The sequence below is a fragment of the Melanaphis sacchari genome, unplaced genomic scaffold (assembly GCF_002803265.2).
Source record: "Melanaphis sacchari strain LSU unplaced genomic scaffold, SCAv2.0 Contig21_pilon_pilon, whole genome shotgun sequence".
In the NCBI taxonomy this organism is placed as follows: domain Eukaryota; kingdom Metazoa; phylum Arthropoda; class Insecta; order Hemiptera; family Aphididae; genus Melanaphis; species Melanaphis sacchari.
The window spans coordinates 86,640-109,027 of record NW_020271096.1 but is presented as its reverse complement, the minus strand read 5'-3'; the positions used below and the strand labels follow the sequence as shown (position 1 = coordinate 109,027).

General features: G+C 27.6%; 1 protein-coding gene across 6 annotated transcripts in view; it reads left to right on the top strand.

The window, feature by feature from the left end:
* The first annotated feature begins 1,183 nt into the window (after window positions 1-1,183).
* Window positions 1,184-22,388, top strand: part of LOC112594037 (organic cation transporter protein-like) — a 54,181-nt gene continuing 32,976 nt past the window's right edge. The window contains exons 1-2 of one of the 6 annotated variants that reach the window (XM_025338633.1): window positions 1,184-1,473; window positions 6,368-6,555. In XM_025338633.1, coding sequence (XP_025194418.1) covers window positions 6,444-6,555 — 112 coding nt within the window. In that variant the 5' untranslated portion in view covers window positions 1,184-1,473; window positions 6,368-6,443. The other 5 variants (XM_025338636.1, XM_025338634.1, XM_025338635.1 and 2 more) reach the window with 5 other exon arrangements.

The following is a 22,388-nucleotide window of genomic DNA, read 5'->3' as shown; positions in this document are numbered from 1 at the left end:
AATTTACAATGTAATAGAAATAATTTACCCCTTTAAGCAATGCTTGTGATGGGGTAAATACTACACAAATAACTTAAAATTTGTTGTGATTTTTTTTACTAAGTATTTTTTCCTGAATAAAACACAGCTTACGGGGAAGGGGGGTCTCTACTGGATCCGTGCCTGACCGTATTATTGGTCACTGGTAACGAAAGTGCTGAAAACACTTAAAATTATACATAGGCAGCGTACAACTGCATGTTTTCATTTCCGTTGCCGTCGGCTCGGTATAATATTATAATAATAGTATATCATATATTACATTACTCGACAGTCGACATTAATATTATATACATATATGTATATCGCCACGGAACACCTAGGGGACAAGACGACGTAGGTATCCTCCTACGCAATAACTCAGAAAACAACAACATCGTGTGCGCTCGCCGCCGCGGTAATACGATTCGCTGGTCATTTACATTATAATACATCCATGCCGTGGATGTATAGGATAATATTGTTATTATACACGAGATGAAAATACAACATAATATTAAATTCCGATGTAGTGTAACTAGCGGAGAAAAAAAATTCTACGAAAACGCGCGAGAAACATCATCTCAAATCCCAATCGTTGCGTATCCGCGTAAACCGGTCGAAATACCTGCGAGTCGCGGGCGCGCATTTTTCGCTCGGACGACGACGACGACCTGCGTTTCGACCGCGATCGGTCGCAGATAGGTGGTAGGTACCTCCATAAAAATATAGTATCTCAAGTATCTGTGTTGTGCTCACTAACCGAACGCGTATAATATACAACAACAATATGATATAACGTTATTAGTGACGACTCGCGTTACGCATAATATATCGGTGTATTATACGTATTATTATTATGATATGAGACGGATGATTCGATTTGGTGGTGGAAGTTCTGCAGTGGTCGCGCTCCACGCGTTTTACGTATTTATTATTTATAATATTATTATTACTTACATATTATTTTGTTCTTATTCACATACACGATACACACACACACACACACACACACACACACACACACGATATAATATTATTATACGTCTGTGCGCGCGCGCGTTTAAATATTATTATGTATACGTTTATTTTTCTCCTCGATGACCCGCAACCGCTGCCGCCACCACAAAAACCGGTGTGGCGGCAAGTCTACACGCGTATTCGTTGAAGTCTGGTTTCTGTCGCGTTACGTGCAGCACGCGCGCTCGCCCAGGTATAATATTGTTATCGTGTGTTTGCTCGCGTCCGTCGCCATTCCGTTTTGCACGTGTCGCGCGACCGCCACCGCTGTAAGGGTGGTACAGCAACGATATCGTTTAACGAGCACAACAACAATAATAATAATATACTAACCACGAAATAATATAGTGCACTTTTGGCCGTGTCAACGACGTTGCGCACCACCGTCACGCGGCGGCGACGACGACTACGACTACGACGACGAAGACGACTACAGTAATGGATATTGTAATTTGTATTATTCGTAGTCGCGATATTTTCCGGTATACAATAATATTGCAGTGTCATCATCACGCCGGCCGTGTACGCAGGGTAAAAACGCTCGGTCCGTTCGCTGGCGCGTCTTTGGATTGACCGTTCGCGTCCACAACGCGGACGTCGTATCTAACCGCGGTTACTGTGGTGCGCGCCGACGGTATTCCGGTCGCATTGCACCCGTCGTCCGCGGTAAGTCGGCTGCAGTCCCGCGACACTCGTGTTGATATCAGTAGTTGATCGTCTCATAATGTCGTACGGGTATACGTATTATATTATTGAAATGCGGTTATTTTAATATCATGATATCATATTAGGTAGGTTATTGTATTTGTCGACGTTTTTTCGTTTCTTGCGGGTCCCATCGCGTTGCACGGGGTGTCGAATCGAATACACATATCTTGTATTGTGCATGTCTGTTAAGGGTGACGTGCGGGGGCACACGCGGTTTTGGTTCGTCTCTGGATGGATCCGTGTCAACGCACATACACTCGATACGAGTGATCGAAACAGCTCGGGGCACGGGCAGTTCGATGGCACCGTTTAAAAATAGAGGAAAAATGATTTGTTTGACTATAGGGTCCTGTCATACCCATCCCTTATAAAAACGTACTCCGAGTGACCCATCGATGCAGGTTTGTTGGGCGTGCAGAGATTTCGAAAGTTAGATTTTGACCAATGACGAATATCGCTTAGAGAACAGTTTAACGGGTAGACATGCAGGATTTATTTACCAATCTTGCAGACCTATGATGCGGTATAGCGGATTGGTGATGATCAATGGTGGATGTGGTTTTTTAGTGTTTTGTTTATTATAGAGCTTTTAGTTAATTTTATGTTTTTTTTCCAATAAAATATACAGTAGTTTGTTCTATCGTATTTGTCTTCGTATGTGTTGGTTGGTACTCGTTCGTCGTCTGCCTAAGCATTAAAACTCATTTAACTATAAACTTAAATACTATTAGTCCAACTGAGTAATTAAAATCCTAAATAATTTTGTAAATGGACTGCCTATAAATTGTAATAATTTATTGTAATTCTATAATAAGAAATTATTTTTCTGAAACGTTCATTAAAAAAAAAGAGTTATGTACGGGGAGTCAAAGATGATGAGAGTGTAATAGTGTATACATAAATATCACGATATTAAGTTAGCGTTAGTCGATCAAATCGATAAATCCGATTGGAAAACTAATTTACTTACCTGCGCAGTGTTAACTATTTAGACATCTCGGGATAATCATATTTGATGCTTCTATTCAACCTGATATTTGATATAATTTCAACAGGAAAGCAAATTTTAACTTCATGTTTATATGAATAACTCCTTTATCGTGGCAACACAAACCCTTACATAATTAATTTTACAACTTTATAAAATCGATGAGCAATAACAATTAATCAGATAAAACTCCTTTTTTTTTTAATAATTTATAGTCTTTTTAATGCATAGGTACCTATTAATATTTCTAAAAGAATGTATTTCGAATTTAATGATTTTATTAAAAATAAAATAAAATACATCATATTATATAGATACCTATTAATTGTAAACTCTTAAAAAAAATTTTTTTTCTAGTATCGAAACGTTATGTATTTAAGTATAAAAAATATTTAAAACTGTTTAAAATTATAAACTTTCGAGCATAATTTTACAATTTTATTAGTTTGAATTAAAAAGCATGTATCTAATAAATATTTTAGTCATTAATTTATTATTTTTCAGTAAGAAATTCTTGATAAACTAGTGAAGTAGTTGTACATTATTGAATAGTTAAAAAAAAATTATATTAAAGTGTTGTGTGCCATATGTATTTAGTTTTGTGTTTGTATACAAGCAGTTATATAAACTATCGAATAATATATACTTACACTAGCGATTTGAAAACAACACTCACCTATTAAATTCAATAAAATCTAAAAATGATAAATTGTATCATTTTAACCAAAAAAGTATTCGCGGTGTTACAAAAATAATTAAATAGTATGCAATGTTTTATAATTTATGTTCTGACATTTTACAAAATAACTGTAAATCAAAACATGTTTACTTATATCAGACTTTAAAAAATTTAAATTATGTAAAAATATATTTTGAACATGAAATTATTAGAGCTTATTTTAAATGTATCAATTTTTTTTATAGTTACCTATAATAGTTGAATGGTTTGAACTTTAACATTCGAGGTCATAATTAATCATGAAAAATATTTTTTTCTCTTCCGTCATGGAGTTTTTAAAAAAAATGCTCGATTATCATGGATCAACAATAACAATATTTCATTAGAATCACAATAAGCAATCGAATTAATATTAATTATTCCTTCCAAAACTATCGATAAAATTAGGAATGTACGCATTTTCTTTGTTTGTTATACAATATGCACCTACCTCTTTTTGATGGGCTTACGAAAAAAAAAAAAAAAAAATTAAGAAATATATATTTCAAAAATGTGCGTTAAAAATACATGTTGGGTTAAAAATATTAAAGTACGACTTAGTGTGGTTTGGTTTGCAAACATTCATGCTTGCCTACTTGGTTTTAATGTTTTGTCGATTTAACTTTTGATTAATTATGCTATATTGTCTAAAATATAAAGTTAGTTCACGATAGTTGATAAGTCTCCCGTACCATACTGACGCAATTTATAAGTTACAGTGAAGAAAGGTGACTCCGAGTTCAATAGACATTCATAACCGATATTTTAGATACTTGACTAATATATTTAGTTTTATTCACGATCTTCGTAGAAATTTGATTGCTAATTTTGATGAAGAATTACATCTAACATAAAACTATTCTACTTAAGATTTGTAACCACTCGAAATGTATTTCGTAAAGTATTATAATATTATGTTATATAAGAATTTTAAAAATTTAAGTGGAGCGACGAGTGAATACTTATCTATTAACTAATATATTATGTATAAAAATATTCGATATGTACTGCATTAGAACTTTTTATGGTTAAATCTCGTTTTTCGAACATGTGCGTCTCAGCCAAGGATTACTCCCGGGCTAACGTATATAAATGCCTCGAATTTCGTACTATAAACAAATATAACGCTATTAAAAATTAGTGAAAGCCCGGAGCTTGAGACCGGTTTCAAAATCACTTTTGAAAAGTTATTTATTATTAAAAATGATATCAATACAGAAATCAAAACCGGTAGGTACTAAAAAATGAAAACAAATTAAACAGTTAAAGAATATGAAAATAAAAATTGAAGCAACCATTCCTGTTAAAAATATCGATATACCCTATTTATATATTATATTTAAAATTGAAAAAATATAATGATCCGATAAACAAACTTATAATGTTTAATATTAAACATCATCCAATTTCCTCTCTCGTCGATTTTATTGTACCTATTGTTATTATAATTAAATGTAATATACCTTTAGATATTTTATAAATATGCGATATCGCGTTTCGTACTAATATTATATAAAATATAATATTAGTAATATTAATAATATTGTATTGAACGTGCATATTTTCAGGGGATGACAGTGGAGATATAAAAATTCCATTCATACTTTTTTTAGTTTGGTTTAAGGGTAGTTATTTGACTCATTCTAATAATAAGTTCTTTCTAAAAATGATATATTTCTGTTGCTCGATGTAAATAAAAAGAGAAATTGAGATTTTAAATCGAATAACCAACAGGACTAATAAATATAAAGTTTTCGCTTAATAAATTTCAAATATGTATATAATCTAAGTATTATAAACATTAAAGTAACAGCTTCTTTATGAAAAAAAAGAATATTATCCTTAGGTTTAAGATCGTTTACTAAAAAAATTACAGAGAACATTTTTTGGACTTAGGTTTGACGTACCCAGTGATTTATTTTATTTATCATCGACAAATTTTACTTTACATTGGGCTTTGAAACAAAAAGTTTTTGTGAATTTAAATGGATATTGTTGTTTTTATTTAAAAAAAATAAATACTATTTATATAAAATTATATTGTCACAAACCCTGAAACCCTCGTATTACACGGCCGGTGTGCGCGCTCAGGTGGGTGTATTAAACGACACACGCTGCACAAGCGCACCAACACTTATACGCACCGTGGAGCGTGTTTACAATAACAATACCGAATAACGATATGCACACAATAAAATATTATTATAAAATAATATAACATCGGTTTTTCGTTATTGTCGGTTTATTATTTACAACTCCGAGTCCTTGATTTCCTGCGAGCACACGCGGAGTACGTTCCTTGAACTAAATTTTCTCGCACGCATAAATAATACCTGCACACACGGACACGGTATACCTAAGTTACATAATATACATTACTTGTTATGTTTATACTTGTGTATGATTATGTACGCATGGCGCATAGGTGTAATAATGTACGTGTGTGTACAGTCGACCGTCACTCCTATACCCTCGGCGTCATCAACTGCTGACGATCGCGACCGCCGTCAGTTTTGCGTGCCGCCACGCTAATATCATAAATATATTGTAATCTGTAGGTAAATTAAATTATTATTATCACGATAGCAATAATAACGATATAAATTATAATATCACAATCGTGTGCGAGTTTTTTCCACCCACAACTATTATTAATATTATTATCGATCGCATATCATCCGCGACCATTCCGGTCGGTTTCTGTTTACCGCCGACCCTGTCGAGATAATCGACGGTGTTGATTTCCTACAATCGTATCGTGAAGTTTCGTTGCTGGTGCAGATACACGCGGTCGTTTTATAATACCATCTCGGGGAACTCTTCATAATATTATTATTATTATCCATTGAAATTATATCTTTCATTCTATACTATATACTATTATCATTATTCGTTTTTATTCTTGTTGATATTAGCCAGTCTTATATTCGTCACTAGTCGATGGAATCGAAGATCGTGGAGCATCGTTGTGCGTAATCGATCAGTCCCGTAATGGCTAACAACGTGGATAAATGGTCTGAAGAACAAGAGCCCAACTCGTTTCTCTTGGGCGAAGATCGCAACGTGCAGCCAGGGATTGTCAGGCAGAACCGTCGGCAATCTGGTAAGACAATTTTACGATATTATTATTAATATCATCATAAGCGTGTGCACGGTGCTCGACAATATATTTTATCAAGGAGGTATTGTAAATATGCATATAATTGCATATTCTGTGCATCTCATATCAGTGGTGGCTCGTAGTAATTTGACATTGTAGTGATATAACATTTCAGTAAATCCTCCTTCTACCATCATTATTTTTTGCAAAAAAAAAAAAAATATGCAAAATCATTTTCTTAATAAAGAATTAAAATATAATAGTGTAGAGTGTAAACATTAACTTGGTATTTGATGAATTTAATGCCATTGAAAATTGATTAATTTCTCTTTATTTATTTATTTTCAGTTTAAGCTTTCATAATTTTTAAATAATGTTTCTATCAATTTATTTAGTTATCAAACAAAGTTTATTAAACTTTAATGATTTTTCGTTACTATATAATAGTATTTTATTATTATTATTTACATTATGTATGATGTACCTATTATACTTAAGTATAACAAACTTATTTTTATTTGAATTTAAAATCTTAAAAACCACTGCAGTTATAAAATTATAAGTAGATTAGATGTTAATATATACTAAAAAAATAAGGTACACTATCCATAGTATTAGGGCAATGTAATCACGGGCTTGACAAAAAATTGGTGTTTGTGCACGCCAATATTTATAAGGACATTTAGTACTATCTTGTAAATATACTATCTTTTGTTCTCCAGTCTGCTGTTGCAGATCTCGTGGTTCCAAAAGTGATAATATATTAGATTATGAATTCAATGGCACAAGATAAAACCGAATTTATTATTGAACAAAATGATTAGATATAATAGACATAATGTTTTTAGTTTTTACAATTTCATTTCAGAACAATATAAACACTCATTAAAGTTAAATATTCAAGTTTTGCATTTGTTTTAAAATAATACAAAAGACAATATTGTTTTATTTTTATAGTAATATGTTTACTTATAATAATTATACTAGGTTTTTATTATAAAATATTGTGTTAGTAGTGTTGTATTGTCTTGTTTTTTTGGATATTATTTAAAAAGTATTTATGTTAGTGCTATAAATGCTATAATAAATTCTGGTTTTAACATCGATTTTAGTATTTATTTTTATGTCTAGTACATAAAAACCATATTATATGTATTTAGGTATTTAAATATTTTAAACATGAATGTTTTTTGCATCTTAGCCTTTAGCTATACTTATAGATCTTACTATTTAGGTAATTGCTCTAGATTAAAAATTTCAAAGAATGTAGAGGATATAATATGTTATACAAATTTAACGCTATAACAAAGTAAAAAATAAGTAAATTAACTTTGTATGTATCTTTAAAGTAATATATATAATCATAACTGTATGGCTAGGTTCAGCAAAATACTTACAATAAATTAACGTAGTGAATACAGTTTAACACTACTAACATTCAATTGATGATGTGTTACGTAAATATTGTGGAAGATTTTAGGATATTCAAAAGTATTCAGAAGATTGTTTATAAAATATTTTTGCTTAGATCTAATATTTAGGCATTGCCCCAGCTATTTAATTCACTTTTAAAATTATGAATTTATTAGAAAGTAAATATTTCCAACCTACGTGTATAATAATTAATAATATATTATAATACTATGCATTTTTGATTTATTAATTCTAATCGTGCATCCCATTTAATTGTTGTAACCAAGAAAATAATATATTCCAGTGAAATGCAAGCTGTTACACGAGTTAATATTTTTTAGCGTACGTTTTATTGAGATTTTATAATATACTTAGATAGACTTGTGTACAGTTATAATATATTGTGTTTTCTTGGCTACAAATTATAATTCCGAGCTCTATGTACATTGATGTGCGTTCATAATGACAAAAATAAATATATCAAACACCTTATATTCACATAACAGGTCGCGTCTTTTTTTGTTTGGCAAACGCTTGGTGAATGGTGAAGTCTGAGTATTATTTGCGGCGTTGTTGCTCATACTTTTTGAAATAAATTTCACATTAGCTTAATGAGCATCTATATTCTAGGAAGTATATGAGTTATGTCCCGGAAGTCGATGTATTAACGACTGTTTATAGGGATCCACGTACCGACATATGGTACACGATTCGATTACATGTGATGCGTAATAATACCTAGGTATTAATAAATAATAACTTGTCTCCTACTCACGTGGTTATGATTGATTAAGTTCTTACAGGTGTATGTTTGTAAATATCGTAATACAATAAGCTAGTAGGCATTATGAACATAGTATTTTTCTGGCACGGGGCAAACCGGTTGCTTAGTTGGTCGTATAATTTTCGTACCTACGATATATTAAGTAAGGCGTGCTTTCCAGAAATAACGAATTGTTGCATTCGAATTTTGAGTGTAAGTAGGCAGGAAAATCGATATACTACCTCAGGGACAATTTTCGGCTGTGTAAACCTATTTTCTATGATAAACGAATCGACTTTCGATTGAGCATCGGATCGCGACCGACTGTTGTAGCAGCGCAATCAATGGATTTTTTCACTGACATCTATATAACTACATTGTATTTTAGATAATATTTTGTAGATTTTTAGTCTCAGTTAATCAAATATTAGACCGTATTAACGTATACAATTAATATTTTGACAGATTACCGGTTAATACATTTTGAAATTCGATTTATTTGAATTAAATAACAATGTAAATACATTGAATGACTTTGCATTTAATTTCTTTTGTTTTTTAGTGTAAATAGCAAGTCCGTTGTTTTCAATTGGCCTACATGTAACCTTGTCATTACTCATTGTTAATAAATGTATTATTTTAAATCTAAGGTAGCCAATAAGTATTTAACGAAAATCTATAGCTTAGCTGTATAAATAAATGGATACAAAAACATTTTTTTTCTTTTTGAATTAGCAGCTTACATTGAGTAACTTTTTGGGACCTTTAAATTTGTTCTGCGACCTTGGTGTTTCGTAAATAACAGTTATTAACTATGACCATTAATGTACAATAAAATCTACTAGATTAACCATAGATTTTCTCCAAACAATAAAAAAATAAAAATAAAGCAAATCTGTGTTTTTTCAAAACATTATTTTACACATATTATATTATAGTATATTTAATACAAAATAATATGTACGATAATTTATTTATACACACGTTATATTATAATTATATTTGTATTCCATGATTGTTTTAAAAAGAAATTTTCGTTTTCTTTTACTAATACAAGATAAATTAATTTTTTTTAAGTTATTTATTTTGGTTTATGTATCTACCTATAAATGCATAATTATACTATATTGTTGAAAATATACGTTAATTAGCGATTAAAAATACAATTTTTTTTATTAAATTTAAATATTTTACATTATGTAGTACAAAAAATAATCTATTTCTTGTTTATGAAAAGTATAATAAATAAATATTTAATAACTATAATTACATAAAATATAATATGAATTCTACGATAAGATATTAAATAATATTTTTAATTACATTGAAAAAAGATAAATATAGTATTTTATTGGATGTTTTCATTTAATTTTTAATTTAAAAAATAGAATACATATTTAATAATACATAACTCATAAGTGTTAATTTGATACATATATAATAATATATGTGATAATATATTATAATAATAGATTACATATTTAATAATACAAAACTCATAAGTGTTAATTTGATACATATATAATAATTTTGAAAGAACAAGCTGTGATAACTATACAACCTTTTTTATATTAATAGATAAATAGTTATTTTCTAGGTGAATTATTAGAATTGGAGCTGTATATTGTTTTGTAATTATCATAAATCTTGAGGCCTTTAAGGTTATGTCTATAAATTAACACGACCGTTAATTTCGGTTATTGGCCATGAACACAACAGTGCAACTTTACTCGATGATGTGACACTTCGAGTGGAACCAACGAACATGGTATCGTTTGGATTATTTCTGTCCTTGCCATTGATCTCTTGATAAAAACAAAGGTCAATGTAAAAGATTTATTAAAATAAAATCAGAATATTAATTTAAGAGGATGGAATGCCACACTCGCATGTACGAGTATATCTCCGTCTTACATATATACAACATGACAAATTTTCGTTAGTTTTAATATTATAGTAAATTTACCTATTATTAAACTCAAAGGTAAGAATTGTATTTAGCCCATTACATAGGTTAGGTATAATATTAAAATTTAAAGTGAGTTATGAGTATTTTAAAGTTTTAACATTTTACATAGCTATAATTCAGTTTAAAATTAAAACATCATTAAAAGCCTATAAGATGGACTAAATACATTTTTTACTTTTAAGTTTGATAATTGGTAAATTTACTCTAATATTAAAGTTAACAACATAAAATGGATTTTTCTGAATGAAAATTTGGTATATTGTATAATATGTATGTAAGATGGAGATACACATGCGGGTATGACATCCTCATAATGTTTTCATTTGGTTTGGTTTTTTTTTTATTACGATACGTACAATTAACATAGGTATGTGTAGAGTTGTGAAAGTCAACCAAAAACATATAATACTATAGGTACTTGTAGTACCTATGTATTAATTTATAGCATAAGTGTGTAACGATAATCACACGTTAATACGACCTTAATCGGTATGAAATGAAAATTATATTAAATACGTTTTGATCCTTCTATATCTATCTTTTTTCTTATAAACGCCTCGTGACGTAGTAATGAAGTTGTAATTGAAAATTATATTAAGCCACATGAACACGATGTAATATTTATTCATTATTTCGTTATGTAAATCACCGGACAGTTGTGTATAAATCGCACGTGGAATTGGACGTAATCCAAACAGGAAGCAATCACCTACACTATCGTTGTATGATATGGGACGATGTTTGCAATTACTACGAAAACAAATATACCTATACACGAATTATGTGTGTATCATCGCGAACGGAATTTTGATGATTTATCCGGTGTGTAGTATTTGCATTAAAGCCACCGCGAATGGAATTTTTAGTTATTTGGGAATAATATTTATGTGTAACATAATATAGAACACACCGTACTATTGAATTCAGTAGAGATTTACATGGAATGAAGAATTGCCTACACGGCTGCACAACCCACGGCGCGCGTTGTATTCCGTTAGCACCTATATAAATACCTAAATTAATAAGTAATATAATTAAAAAATATCAACGTACCATTTTTTTACTATTTTTCGTGGACATGTGGGCAGTTTGGGTAGATGATTAATTATACACCTAATACTTTGTCTTGTTACTATAGCTTGTAATTATATATATATGTCGCTTGAGTTGTGTTATAGCCGCTTAATGTGTTTATATACATAATAATATAATATATATACACGCATCGACGTATGTATGTATAATTATTATGTAATACGTCACACAAATTATGGGATAAAATATCAAACTCAATGAAATAAGAATATAAATTGTCATTTACGATAATAGGTACATGCATTTTTGTGTATGGTTTTGTACATCCAATCGGCTAAAGCAACCGAACAACGTGATTCATTTGATGTTGCATTAAGCAATGTCTATTGAATATATAGTGCATATTTATTTATTTTTTGGTTTCGTTGCCGCGATCAGGACGTCCTTGACTAAGAAGTCACGATTTTATTTACAGTGATCGCATACTGTTTGTATGAGTGTTGCGCACGTGGTTTACACGAATTTTGTGTTTTACGTTTTCTATTATTTTTATAATAATTAACTAGCATAAAATTGCGGCAGCGGCGATACGATTATATAGGTATCCGCATGAAGAGACGACTGCAAGATGTGCGTGGGCCGTTCGAGTCTGAGTGTATAATAATAGGGGAAATTAAATTTAAAAATATTTAGAAATCTTTATGTCTCGGTTATTAGTAAAGATTAAGTTTAAGTATAGTGTAGTAATAAAAGTGATAAAAGTAGTTAGCCATATTTTTATGTACTCGTATAAATTACTTATAAACAAATATTGAATAGCCAGTCTTGAAAAAAAACTAAGTTTAGATTTTTAATGATGTGTTAAACTATTGTAAAAGTCATATTTTTAGTTTTAAGAGCTTTTAGAAGGACATGTTATTATTTTAATTGGTATAGTTTTTTTAAGTACCTATCAATATGTATATATTCAGTTGAAGACGTATTGATTTGCTTATTGTTATGCTTAATGTTTCTCATGAGGAACTTTTATGTCGTCGTTATAAATCAGTAATACAAATATGCCTTAAATGTCTGTTACCTGCATTACTTAGAAGATAAATATATTTATATGTTATTCTGAAACTTATATTAAATTTAAATAGATGATTATTTAGAAACGTAATACCCATTTGAAATTTATAGTTATATACAGGTAGAAGATATTCTTTTTTTTTATATAACTAAAAAATGTTTGGAGCCGTAGATGTATCTATGGTAATAATAAATAATAATAATATATAGCTAATAAATGAATAAAACGTTAGGTTTGCGATTTAAATTTTTAAGATTTAACTACAAAAATACCCTTTTTATTATAATAAAAGCTGCAGGCCTTACATTAATATTGTTTTCATAAGAGTATCTATGAGAATACAAATTATGTAATGTACCTAGTGTATTTTTTTTTTTAATCTTTAATGATTTTAGTGTTCAATATTTTTTCAATCGTTTGTAATGTGAAGCACCTAAGTCATTACAATAATATGCATTGATACATAAAAACTATTATTTATTTTGGCTATTTTTTATAGCTAGTAATCATTTCAAGAAACCACTGAACCATCTTATATAGTAAGATGATTACCGACAGCCTACAGATGACAATAATTATCTAGGTATTGTTTTATTTTTTAATAAAAATATGTATTATTAAATGTATAAAGTAAATATATTGGTTTAGTGAATAAATCACGGTTGATGCCATAGTTGAATTCTACACCGTTCGGATATTATCAAATGAAATGTGTTCTTTTATAAATTATAAATATTTTTATGGATATTGCGTCAGAGTGTTTGATCTTTTTTTTTTTATTTTCACTCAGATAGTTAGGTCATTAAATTTGTTTAAGATTATTCACAAGAATTTAGGCTATGGTGGTAAATGGTAATAATATTGATAACTATAGGTTAATTGAGTGTTGTTTTTTTCAATAGTTTCCAAAATAGTTTTATGGTTACAAATTACATTTAGTGAGTTTCTTATTGGCAAACATGACGATAATTTGACCTAGTATAGTGTTAAATTTAAAAGTATTTTGAATTACTGAATTATATACTACTGTGACAAAAAGGTTTAGTATGAACTTCTAATGATACTACCACTAATTAAATATCTACTTTTAATAATAATTTGAAACAAAAAGCTTTAAATTTACACTTATATTTTATTTCAAATTAATTTCGGTAATGTTTTCAATATAATAATATTTGTTTTTAATCTTAACTATTTTAATAAATTTCTTTTTAAAGTGAATTATTAATTTTTCAAATAAAAAATAACCTTTATATCAAAAATGTTAAAATAAAAAATTTTAATTTTCTTTGTTTCGAAATTATATGTAAAATATTAAAAACAACGTATGAAATAAATCAGTAAATTTTAATTTATGTTCATTTATAATAAATGCAATTTAAAAATGAAATAAATCAAGTGAAATAAAAAATAGGCTTTAAAAGTGGCAATATACATTATGTTTGCAATTAATGACCACCGATCGTATATTAACAGTGAATACAAATATACAATACAATTATGACTGGTAGACAGTGATTAAATGTCATAAAAACATATTTAGTGATGTTACCTGCAGGTTCTGTTATTAATCGACAATTTGAATTGATAGAATTAACTAATAAAAAACATTTTGGTTTGTTCATTTTGCAGTAATATTTATTAGAATGTATTATGTATAGGTAAACTTGTAACCGGTCAATATTTTGAATGATTGCGTAGTATCTTTGGCAACAACTATTTTTAACTTATTTTGCCTTATGAAGTATACAGTATACATGTATTATATAGTACAGTATTATTCAAACTTAATTTTAGATAGATATAGGTAATATAATATTAATTAATCAACTAAAAAAAAAAAAAATGTAACATAAAAATCCGCGAGTCTTCTAAATGTATTTTGATGATTTTAATAAATTGTCTTAAAAACAAATCAATTAATAATAATAATTTTTTTAGTTCACGTAAATTATTTAAAAGAACTGATGTAATTTAATTTTATAACAGCACATTTAATCAGTATTTGTATACACCTGGACAAATTTTAACTAGATAGTTTAGTATTGGTTATAAGTTATAATCTTTTATATAGTACCGACATAATGATAATAAATAATAAAATCGCATGTGTTATAACAATTGTTGAACTGTAGGCATTAAAACGTCTACCTGTGCATTAAAGTTTGTATACTAAACAATGAGTGTAAAGTTGTTAATGGAAAATATTGATATTTACATTTTTTCGTATTATTCTATACGTTTATCTTAAATATCTATTCATTTTGGAGTAATAGTTTTTTTCTTTTATTTTGATTTTGAAAATATTACAATTTATAGCCGTAAGTTACTTAATTATTTTTATTTGAAATCTATACAATTTTAAGACCTAATTTTGGTTAAGTAGTTGTTTAACTTTTACTATTCACAATTCTATACTATCTTTTCAAATATTGTTAAAATAACTTACTATAAAATATAATTCTATACAACGAGAGGTATAAATAAAAACACTTTTTAAGGAAATTATAATATTCAAACTGAATACAAAAAAATTATACTATATATTATAATAATTATTATTTATTAGAGTCTTTGAACGAAAAATAAAATAAGTATTTAATTTCAAACTGGGTTAGGTGATCTGAGGTAATATGGGAATTGTCAAATAAAACAAACATTTTAAACATAGTTAGTACCTATTATGATCAATTTATTGGTTCAATATTTTCAATTTCTTGTTGAATTTTATTAAATGTTCTAAACGATTATAAATCTTAATATAGTGAAACCTCTGAATAGCGGACACTCTCGGTCACCGAAATACTATGTATGTATGTACTTATATGTTGCATAATGTTATTATTTATTACAAATTAAAAATTTTTTAAATTTTTGCAAATTATTACTTATTAAATATTATTATTTAAAATATTTTTACAGTCAATAATTACATATATATTTTTTAATTAAGTACAAGTATTTTTTAAATTATTTTTGTGAGAAATAATCGGTGAGCTTTGTCTTTTATAATTACACTGTTTTTGTGCAATTTCAATAGTAATATCATTAGCTAAAGTTACAGAAGAAGTGAAAATAGTATTGCTTTTTACTTCTATCGATAAAATGACTTACGTTCTTTATAGCATACAAAGCGTCCTGTAAACTTGTTATTTGATAGAGAAACCATCATCATGACTGTTTCACTGATAACTGAATTCATCGATTTTATCGTCTCATAACGAGTTTGTTGTTGTAATTACATTATTACGAGAGTACATACGAATGTGAATACGTATTATTTTCAAATAAAAATAAAAATAATGTCCGTTATTCGGAGAGTTCGCTATTCGGAGGTTTTTCCCATTGAAAAGTAGTGAAAATGTGTCCGTTCCCATTAGTTAGTTTCACTGTATATATAAAATATTTGTTGAAAAAAAAAAATTTTAACGAATAAAATGTTTATTATAATAATATGTCGTTAGTTTACGACAATATTTATAATGATAATCGTTTCATTTAATTTAGTTTAACAAGTTAAATAAAAAAAAAAATACTTTTGAATACTGTATCGATTCAAGAAACGATAAGTTATATTTTTCATATATTTAAATAATAGTGGTGTGGTACAAGGGCTAAAATAACTAGTTAATAAAAAATAAAACAAGGAACTTTATACGACCGCGACGTGTTGATATTTATGATGGTAATCGTTGTTAGTATATAATTAATAATATATCGTAGCACGATAAAATATTTTTATTAACCATTTAAATAAAGTACGTGATATGCAAAATAAATTACAATAAAAATAATTGCATAACTCGTTAATTAAAAGAAAAAAAAATATATGAATCATGATATATTTTATTTATATTATCATCTATATTGTCTTGTTATTACATGAACGCCTTACTGAGTGAGGACGCAATTCAATATACATTGATTATCTAGAATTTGTAGTCGTTGAGTGAATAGGATAATATCTAAAGTGATTGATGCAATTTAAAAATATCATGTCCACAGACGACAGACTCATTTAAAATTACCTATTAACGATCTATTATTTATTTGAGCTGATAAAATGTCATGTTGACATATTTCATTTATACATAAATACGCGTTTTGTTATGTATTTATGTAACATTGAATTATGAATCTATTAATAAGTTAGCTAAGACTAGTTAACTCGTTCTTTTTTACCTATCATTCTTACATACCATTCTTTGCGTACGTCAAATTTATTTTAAGTTTTTACAATAGTAGTTAAATTATATTATTCATACTTAATCGGTATTGTTCTGCGAAGTGTACCTATAATACATTAGTCTGTGGTTTTTGAGCGTTGTTAACGTTGCGGCGTTGATTCGCGGGTAGTTATACTACTATAGAATAAAATGGATCATTTTTATAGGCACATTGAGTAGGTTTGTAAATGAACAACATAGTACTATACTGGTTGCCCAAAGAAATATTCAATATCAGATTAGTGGCGCTGATGTCATCTGAAATACCTTATGACAAATTTCTGTATAATAGTATACCCGAATACCCACCACCCACCCCAATCCACCAAAGGTTCTAATTCCCTTTTTACAACTAATTATAAGCGAATTTTCAAATCCCTCTTGAAACATGATGGTAGTCCAAAATCTAGTTTTTACTAATTTCAAGCTTGAGGTGTACCATATTATATTTGAATTACCTTTGACATTTGTCATAGTTGATACATAGGGTCTGTGCCACTATGTGGGTCGACGTGGGATACGAAATTTTCTTTTCACTTCTTTACGAGGTATTTAAATGGTGTTTTTGGTGTTAGTTCAATTTATAACTTATTTAATTTATGTTATACTTTCTATCAATGAATCACACAATCCAAATATGTACAGTTATCAGGAAAGTTCTCTCGTTGTACATTTTAAATTAATATTTAAATAATAATATGTTATACATACTTACTACGTATTTTAGAGTTTATTTAACAGTAATAATAATAAAAAGTCGATACTCGTCACTCGTGTTGTAGGTAGGTTATAGCTAGTAGCTAAATTCATAGCTCACTCCATTTCTGTCAATGTTATTAACATTGTTGTTTTATTCAAAACAAATTATTTTTTACCAACACATAGTTTTTCAATTATTAATGAAAGAATACTTGAAAAATAATATCTTACGAACATAATTTACAATGAAACTTTTATATTGAGCAAGTCAATCAATTTGTTAGCAATCAATTATTTTTGCAAAATTTCTCAATATTTAATTTTATTATAAATATTTAAATCAGAAGATTTTTTTTTTAATTTAAATTTAAATTGATTTATGAGTAATGGCTAACCTTGCCTGAGTCATACAGGCAGTGAACCTATTTGTATTTATAACTGAAAAAAGCAGTTTAAGCTCTTGAAAAAACAAAAACGCAAAAATGAAAATAATTAGTTTATAATAATGCATAAAAATAATTTAATTCCTATACTCTGATTACTTTTAACCACGTAAATAGAATAGTAATTATATGTTTCGATATATTTACAAACTATAATTTATAGGAATGCCATGATAATATATGTATTGAATATTGATTATTAAGCTGTCTAACGGGCTTAGTATGAATCATAAACCGTTAGATAGCGTTAGAATTACAAGGATGAACAACAAGCTGAAATAAAACCACCGGGCATGTCAAATTAATACAAATTGAATGATAAAAATATAAAATATTATGATAAAACTTACATGGGCATAATTAATTATTATTTCATACATCAAAACACGTGTTGAATTAAACACTGTGGATACAGAAACAATTATTGTTTTTGATTTTATTAGAATTGTCTTGTTTAAATATAAATTGTTTTATTAAATTACCGTTGTACTTCAGTAGTAGTAAATTTGTAATATTCATTATTGCTATTTACAATACTAAAATAGTTAATATAATCTATAAGGGTTAACATAATATGTATATCATACAAACTGAAGTTGTTATTTTAAAACATCGCTTTTTAAACATTTTTTAAAATGTTAATATTTTAAATATTAAAAACAAGAAAAACGATCAATGTAACGATATTACAATGATATGTATCTTACTATTTGGAACAGTAAAAACGTTTTGATTTTCAACTTTGCAGATGGCGGTTTCTAGTAGCAAATTAAATCTAGTTGGTGTAAAAAATAAAATTTTTAAGCAAAATAAATTTTATTTTTTTGGTGTAACACAAAATCAATGTAAAGATTTGGAAATTTTTTATCGAAATTAATATTATCACTTATTAGATATGAATTAATTTTCAAAATATTTTGACTTATTTTGTGTTGTTTATAGTTATTTCAAATGTTTAACTTTATTTTAGGTTCCTTATAAGTTGAACGTATATCAATTAAAAAATATTAAAAATTTATATTTATAATATTTTTTTAAGACGTTTAAAGCTTAACATTTTTAATATTCATTAAAATTATTTAACATTTATTTATTATTTTGAAGTAAAAAATTGATAAAATATTCTATATTCATATTTAAGATTTGAAAATTGAATACAAGGTTATTTATAAGGCTTATGTTAATGAAATTAAAAAAAAAGATGATTACGTACAATTTTAATGGCATTAGACGTTTACGCTAAAAAAACAATTTGTCATCAAATGATCTTAATTTAAATTATATCATTCAAAATGCATTAAGTAATTATAGAAATTTAAAATATTTTATCGTTATTTAAAGCTTTCATTTTTTATAGATCACAAAATTACATTCAATTTAGACCATTTAAAGGCATTTGAAATGTTTATACATTTTTTTTAAATATCGATAATAATGTTTAGGATCAGTGCTATAAGTCCACATAAATTGTTTTTATAGCTATTCAAAACTACTAAAAATACATAATCGTGAGTTTTTTTTTATAAATGTTCTCAAAATTTGTCAACAAAACGTAAGAACTATTTTGTTGTTGAAAATTTACATGACGTCCAATTTTCATAACTGATGCTTGAATGTTTAATACAAGATTTCTCATAAGTATTTATTACTAAAACTAAAAATCTAAAAATATTACAAGCTTTATTTTTTATGTGATTTGATATTTTAGTGAAAAATCGTGATTTTAGTTATTTTTTTCCGTTTGGTGACTGATGTTTTTATAAAATGGAAGCCGTTTAGGATAAACAAGAACTAAAAAGCCTGTTTATGGCTATAGTCATCTTATTAATAATTAAAAAATAAATTACTGTAATATTAATTAAATAATAAATTTATCATAAAACATATTTATTATACGATGACAGACCGTTTTTGCTCAGAATCGTTTTCGTATAATACTTATGGTTTACAATGATTTATTATTGAATTCAAATTTAACACATCCATTACAGTCACTCATTAAATGATTAGATTCATTTAACATCTATTGTACAGCAGAGTGGTTAGAAAATATTAATACTTACCAGTTTTTTTTTTTTTTTTTTTTGTTAGGAATATTTTAACTAACATAAGTGTGTATTATTAATTGACCGTTAAAAGTTAAAAAAATGATTTTATTGTTAATATATTTTGTTATGGCAAGCTGATTAATGGAGACTATATTAGTATGTTTTTTGAATTAATGTTTTAATTAGTTTTAATTAATAAACAAGTGAAAATATAAGAAAAATTGGTGTTATTAATATTTTTGACGAGGGTAAATAAATTGAAATTAAAATCACCCACTTTTTATGAGGCCAAGAGGGTGCATTTTTAATGTGAAAAACAATATGGAATTAATATACATATTATGTCTGTCATGTCTGTCAATAATATAATTTTCGATTCATCCAGAAAAATAATTAAAAACATAAATCTTAAGGTATTCATGACTTTCAATTATCAAGGACCAAAAAAAAAAAAAAAAACCGTTGCACGCATTTTATAATTAAGTAATTTTTTTATTATTTTAAAATTTCAAAATCATTGACATCCGTTAATTTACTGTTAAGACGACGATGTTTCCACCGTTGTTTTATTATTTGTATACTAACCTATCATGAGAATTCTATCGCAATAGTTGATTTTTGTTCGTCGTTAGCGTTTAGGCGGTGTAATGCCGTTCGTTGAAAATTAGATTTATGGTTAAAGTTTTGCAACACGGGTCGTGTTAAATTAAAAGCGAAATTTACACTTTTGAATCGCTTGGCCGTGTTTTTCATTTATGCGTTAATATTGAAGTGAAAAAAAAAATCCCACTGTTGACGTTTTTGACAGGATCTGCTTGCGTCAATTTCGGCATTTTTTTTTTCCGACAGCATTATGACAATGACTCGTAATGGGGGGACAGACGTTATCTACCCTTATCATCTATGATGACGGGGTTTATTATTATTATTTTTTTACACTGATGTGACCGAGCCACTGGTTGTATTAAAATAGCTGAAGGGTCTCTTAATTGATATTGTACGGTTTATATCTGTTTTCGATTTAGAGTGGGCTGGGAATGAAAGCTATTCTCTCGCTAGACTTTCGTCGAAATTATTCGATTCCCGCGTCCGTGATGTCTAATAATTGATGAACCAGCCAGTGGTGAATTCAAAAATACGAGTTTTACGATTGAATAATAATTATAATTAATATCCAGGAATGTGATAATTCCAATAAATCATACGCATATATTATGCCGTTTTGCAATTACGTACGTGATAATGATTGCCAACCATCATCGTCAAGGAGTTTCAGGTTTAATTTCAATCGATCACTCAAAATCTAACCGGATTATGTATGTATTCATATATTTATTTTGATTTATTGCTTTTTATAACAGAAGCGTGTTTCTTGACAAATGCTCGTGTACCTGTACTAATAAATATAGTGTATGACTCATTGTTTTAGTAGAAATAGTATTCAGTTGTAAACAAAATATTAGATAAATTAGAACGCATAATAATGTAACTAATAATGTTGTAAATTATTTCAATAATGCTGTTAATCAAAAGTTATACTATATAATTTAATCGCGATAAAGATGATTTGTTGTAAAATCATTACTTAATAATATTAATTAAAATATGATATGGAGTGCCAAAAACTTGTAAAGATTAATTTTTTTATACGGTGATGTTTTTATAAGTTCAAACATTTAGTTTAATATTAAATTAATTAGCTTTAAATTGTTTTTTTTTTTTTGCTGTTGTGGGGAAGAACATTATAAGTGATAAGAACAGTAGTTGTATTAATAAAAAATAGCATGACCATACCTAATTATATGCATAGGTATATGCACGGAGATAGAATAGGCAATTTATATATATAAGTGCAATATATATTGAATACGTTTTATTTGAAGGCTAATATTGTTCAAAACAGAATATCATTATTAATATTGTAACAATGTAACGTAATAATAAAATAACAAACAGAAATTTTTATATTTGTACGAAATGTAATTATTAAGCAATTAACATTTCATTTTGAAATTATTAGCTACAAATATAATTATAAAAGTAATGGGATTAAAGCCAAAATGAGTATCAAAAACCCCAAAATCAAAAGCGTATCAAATGTTTAAGTAAACATCATTGCAATATTATGGATATTATTAAACTCGATTCGATTAGTTAATAATCTAAAT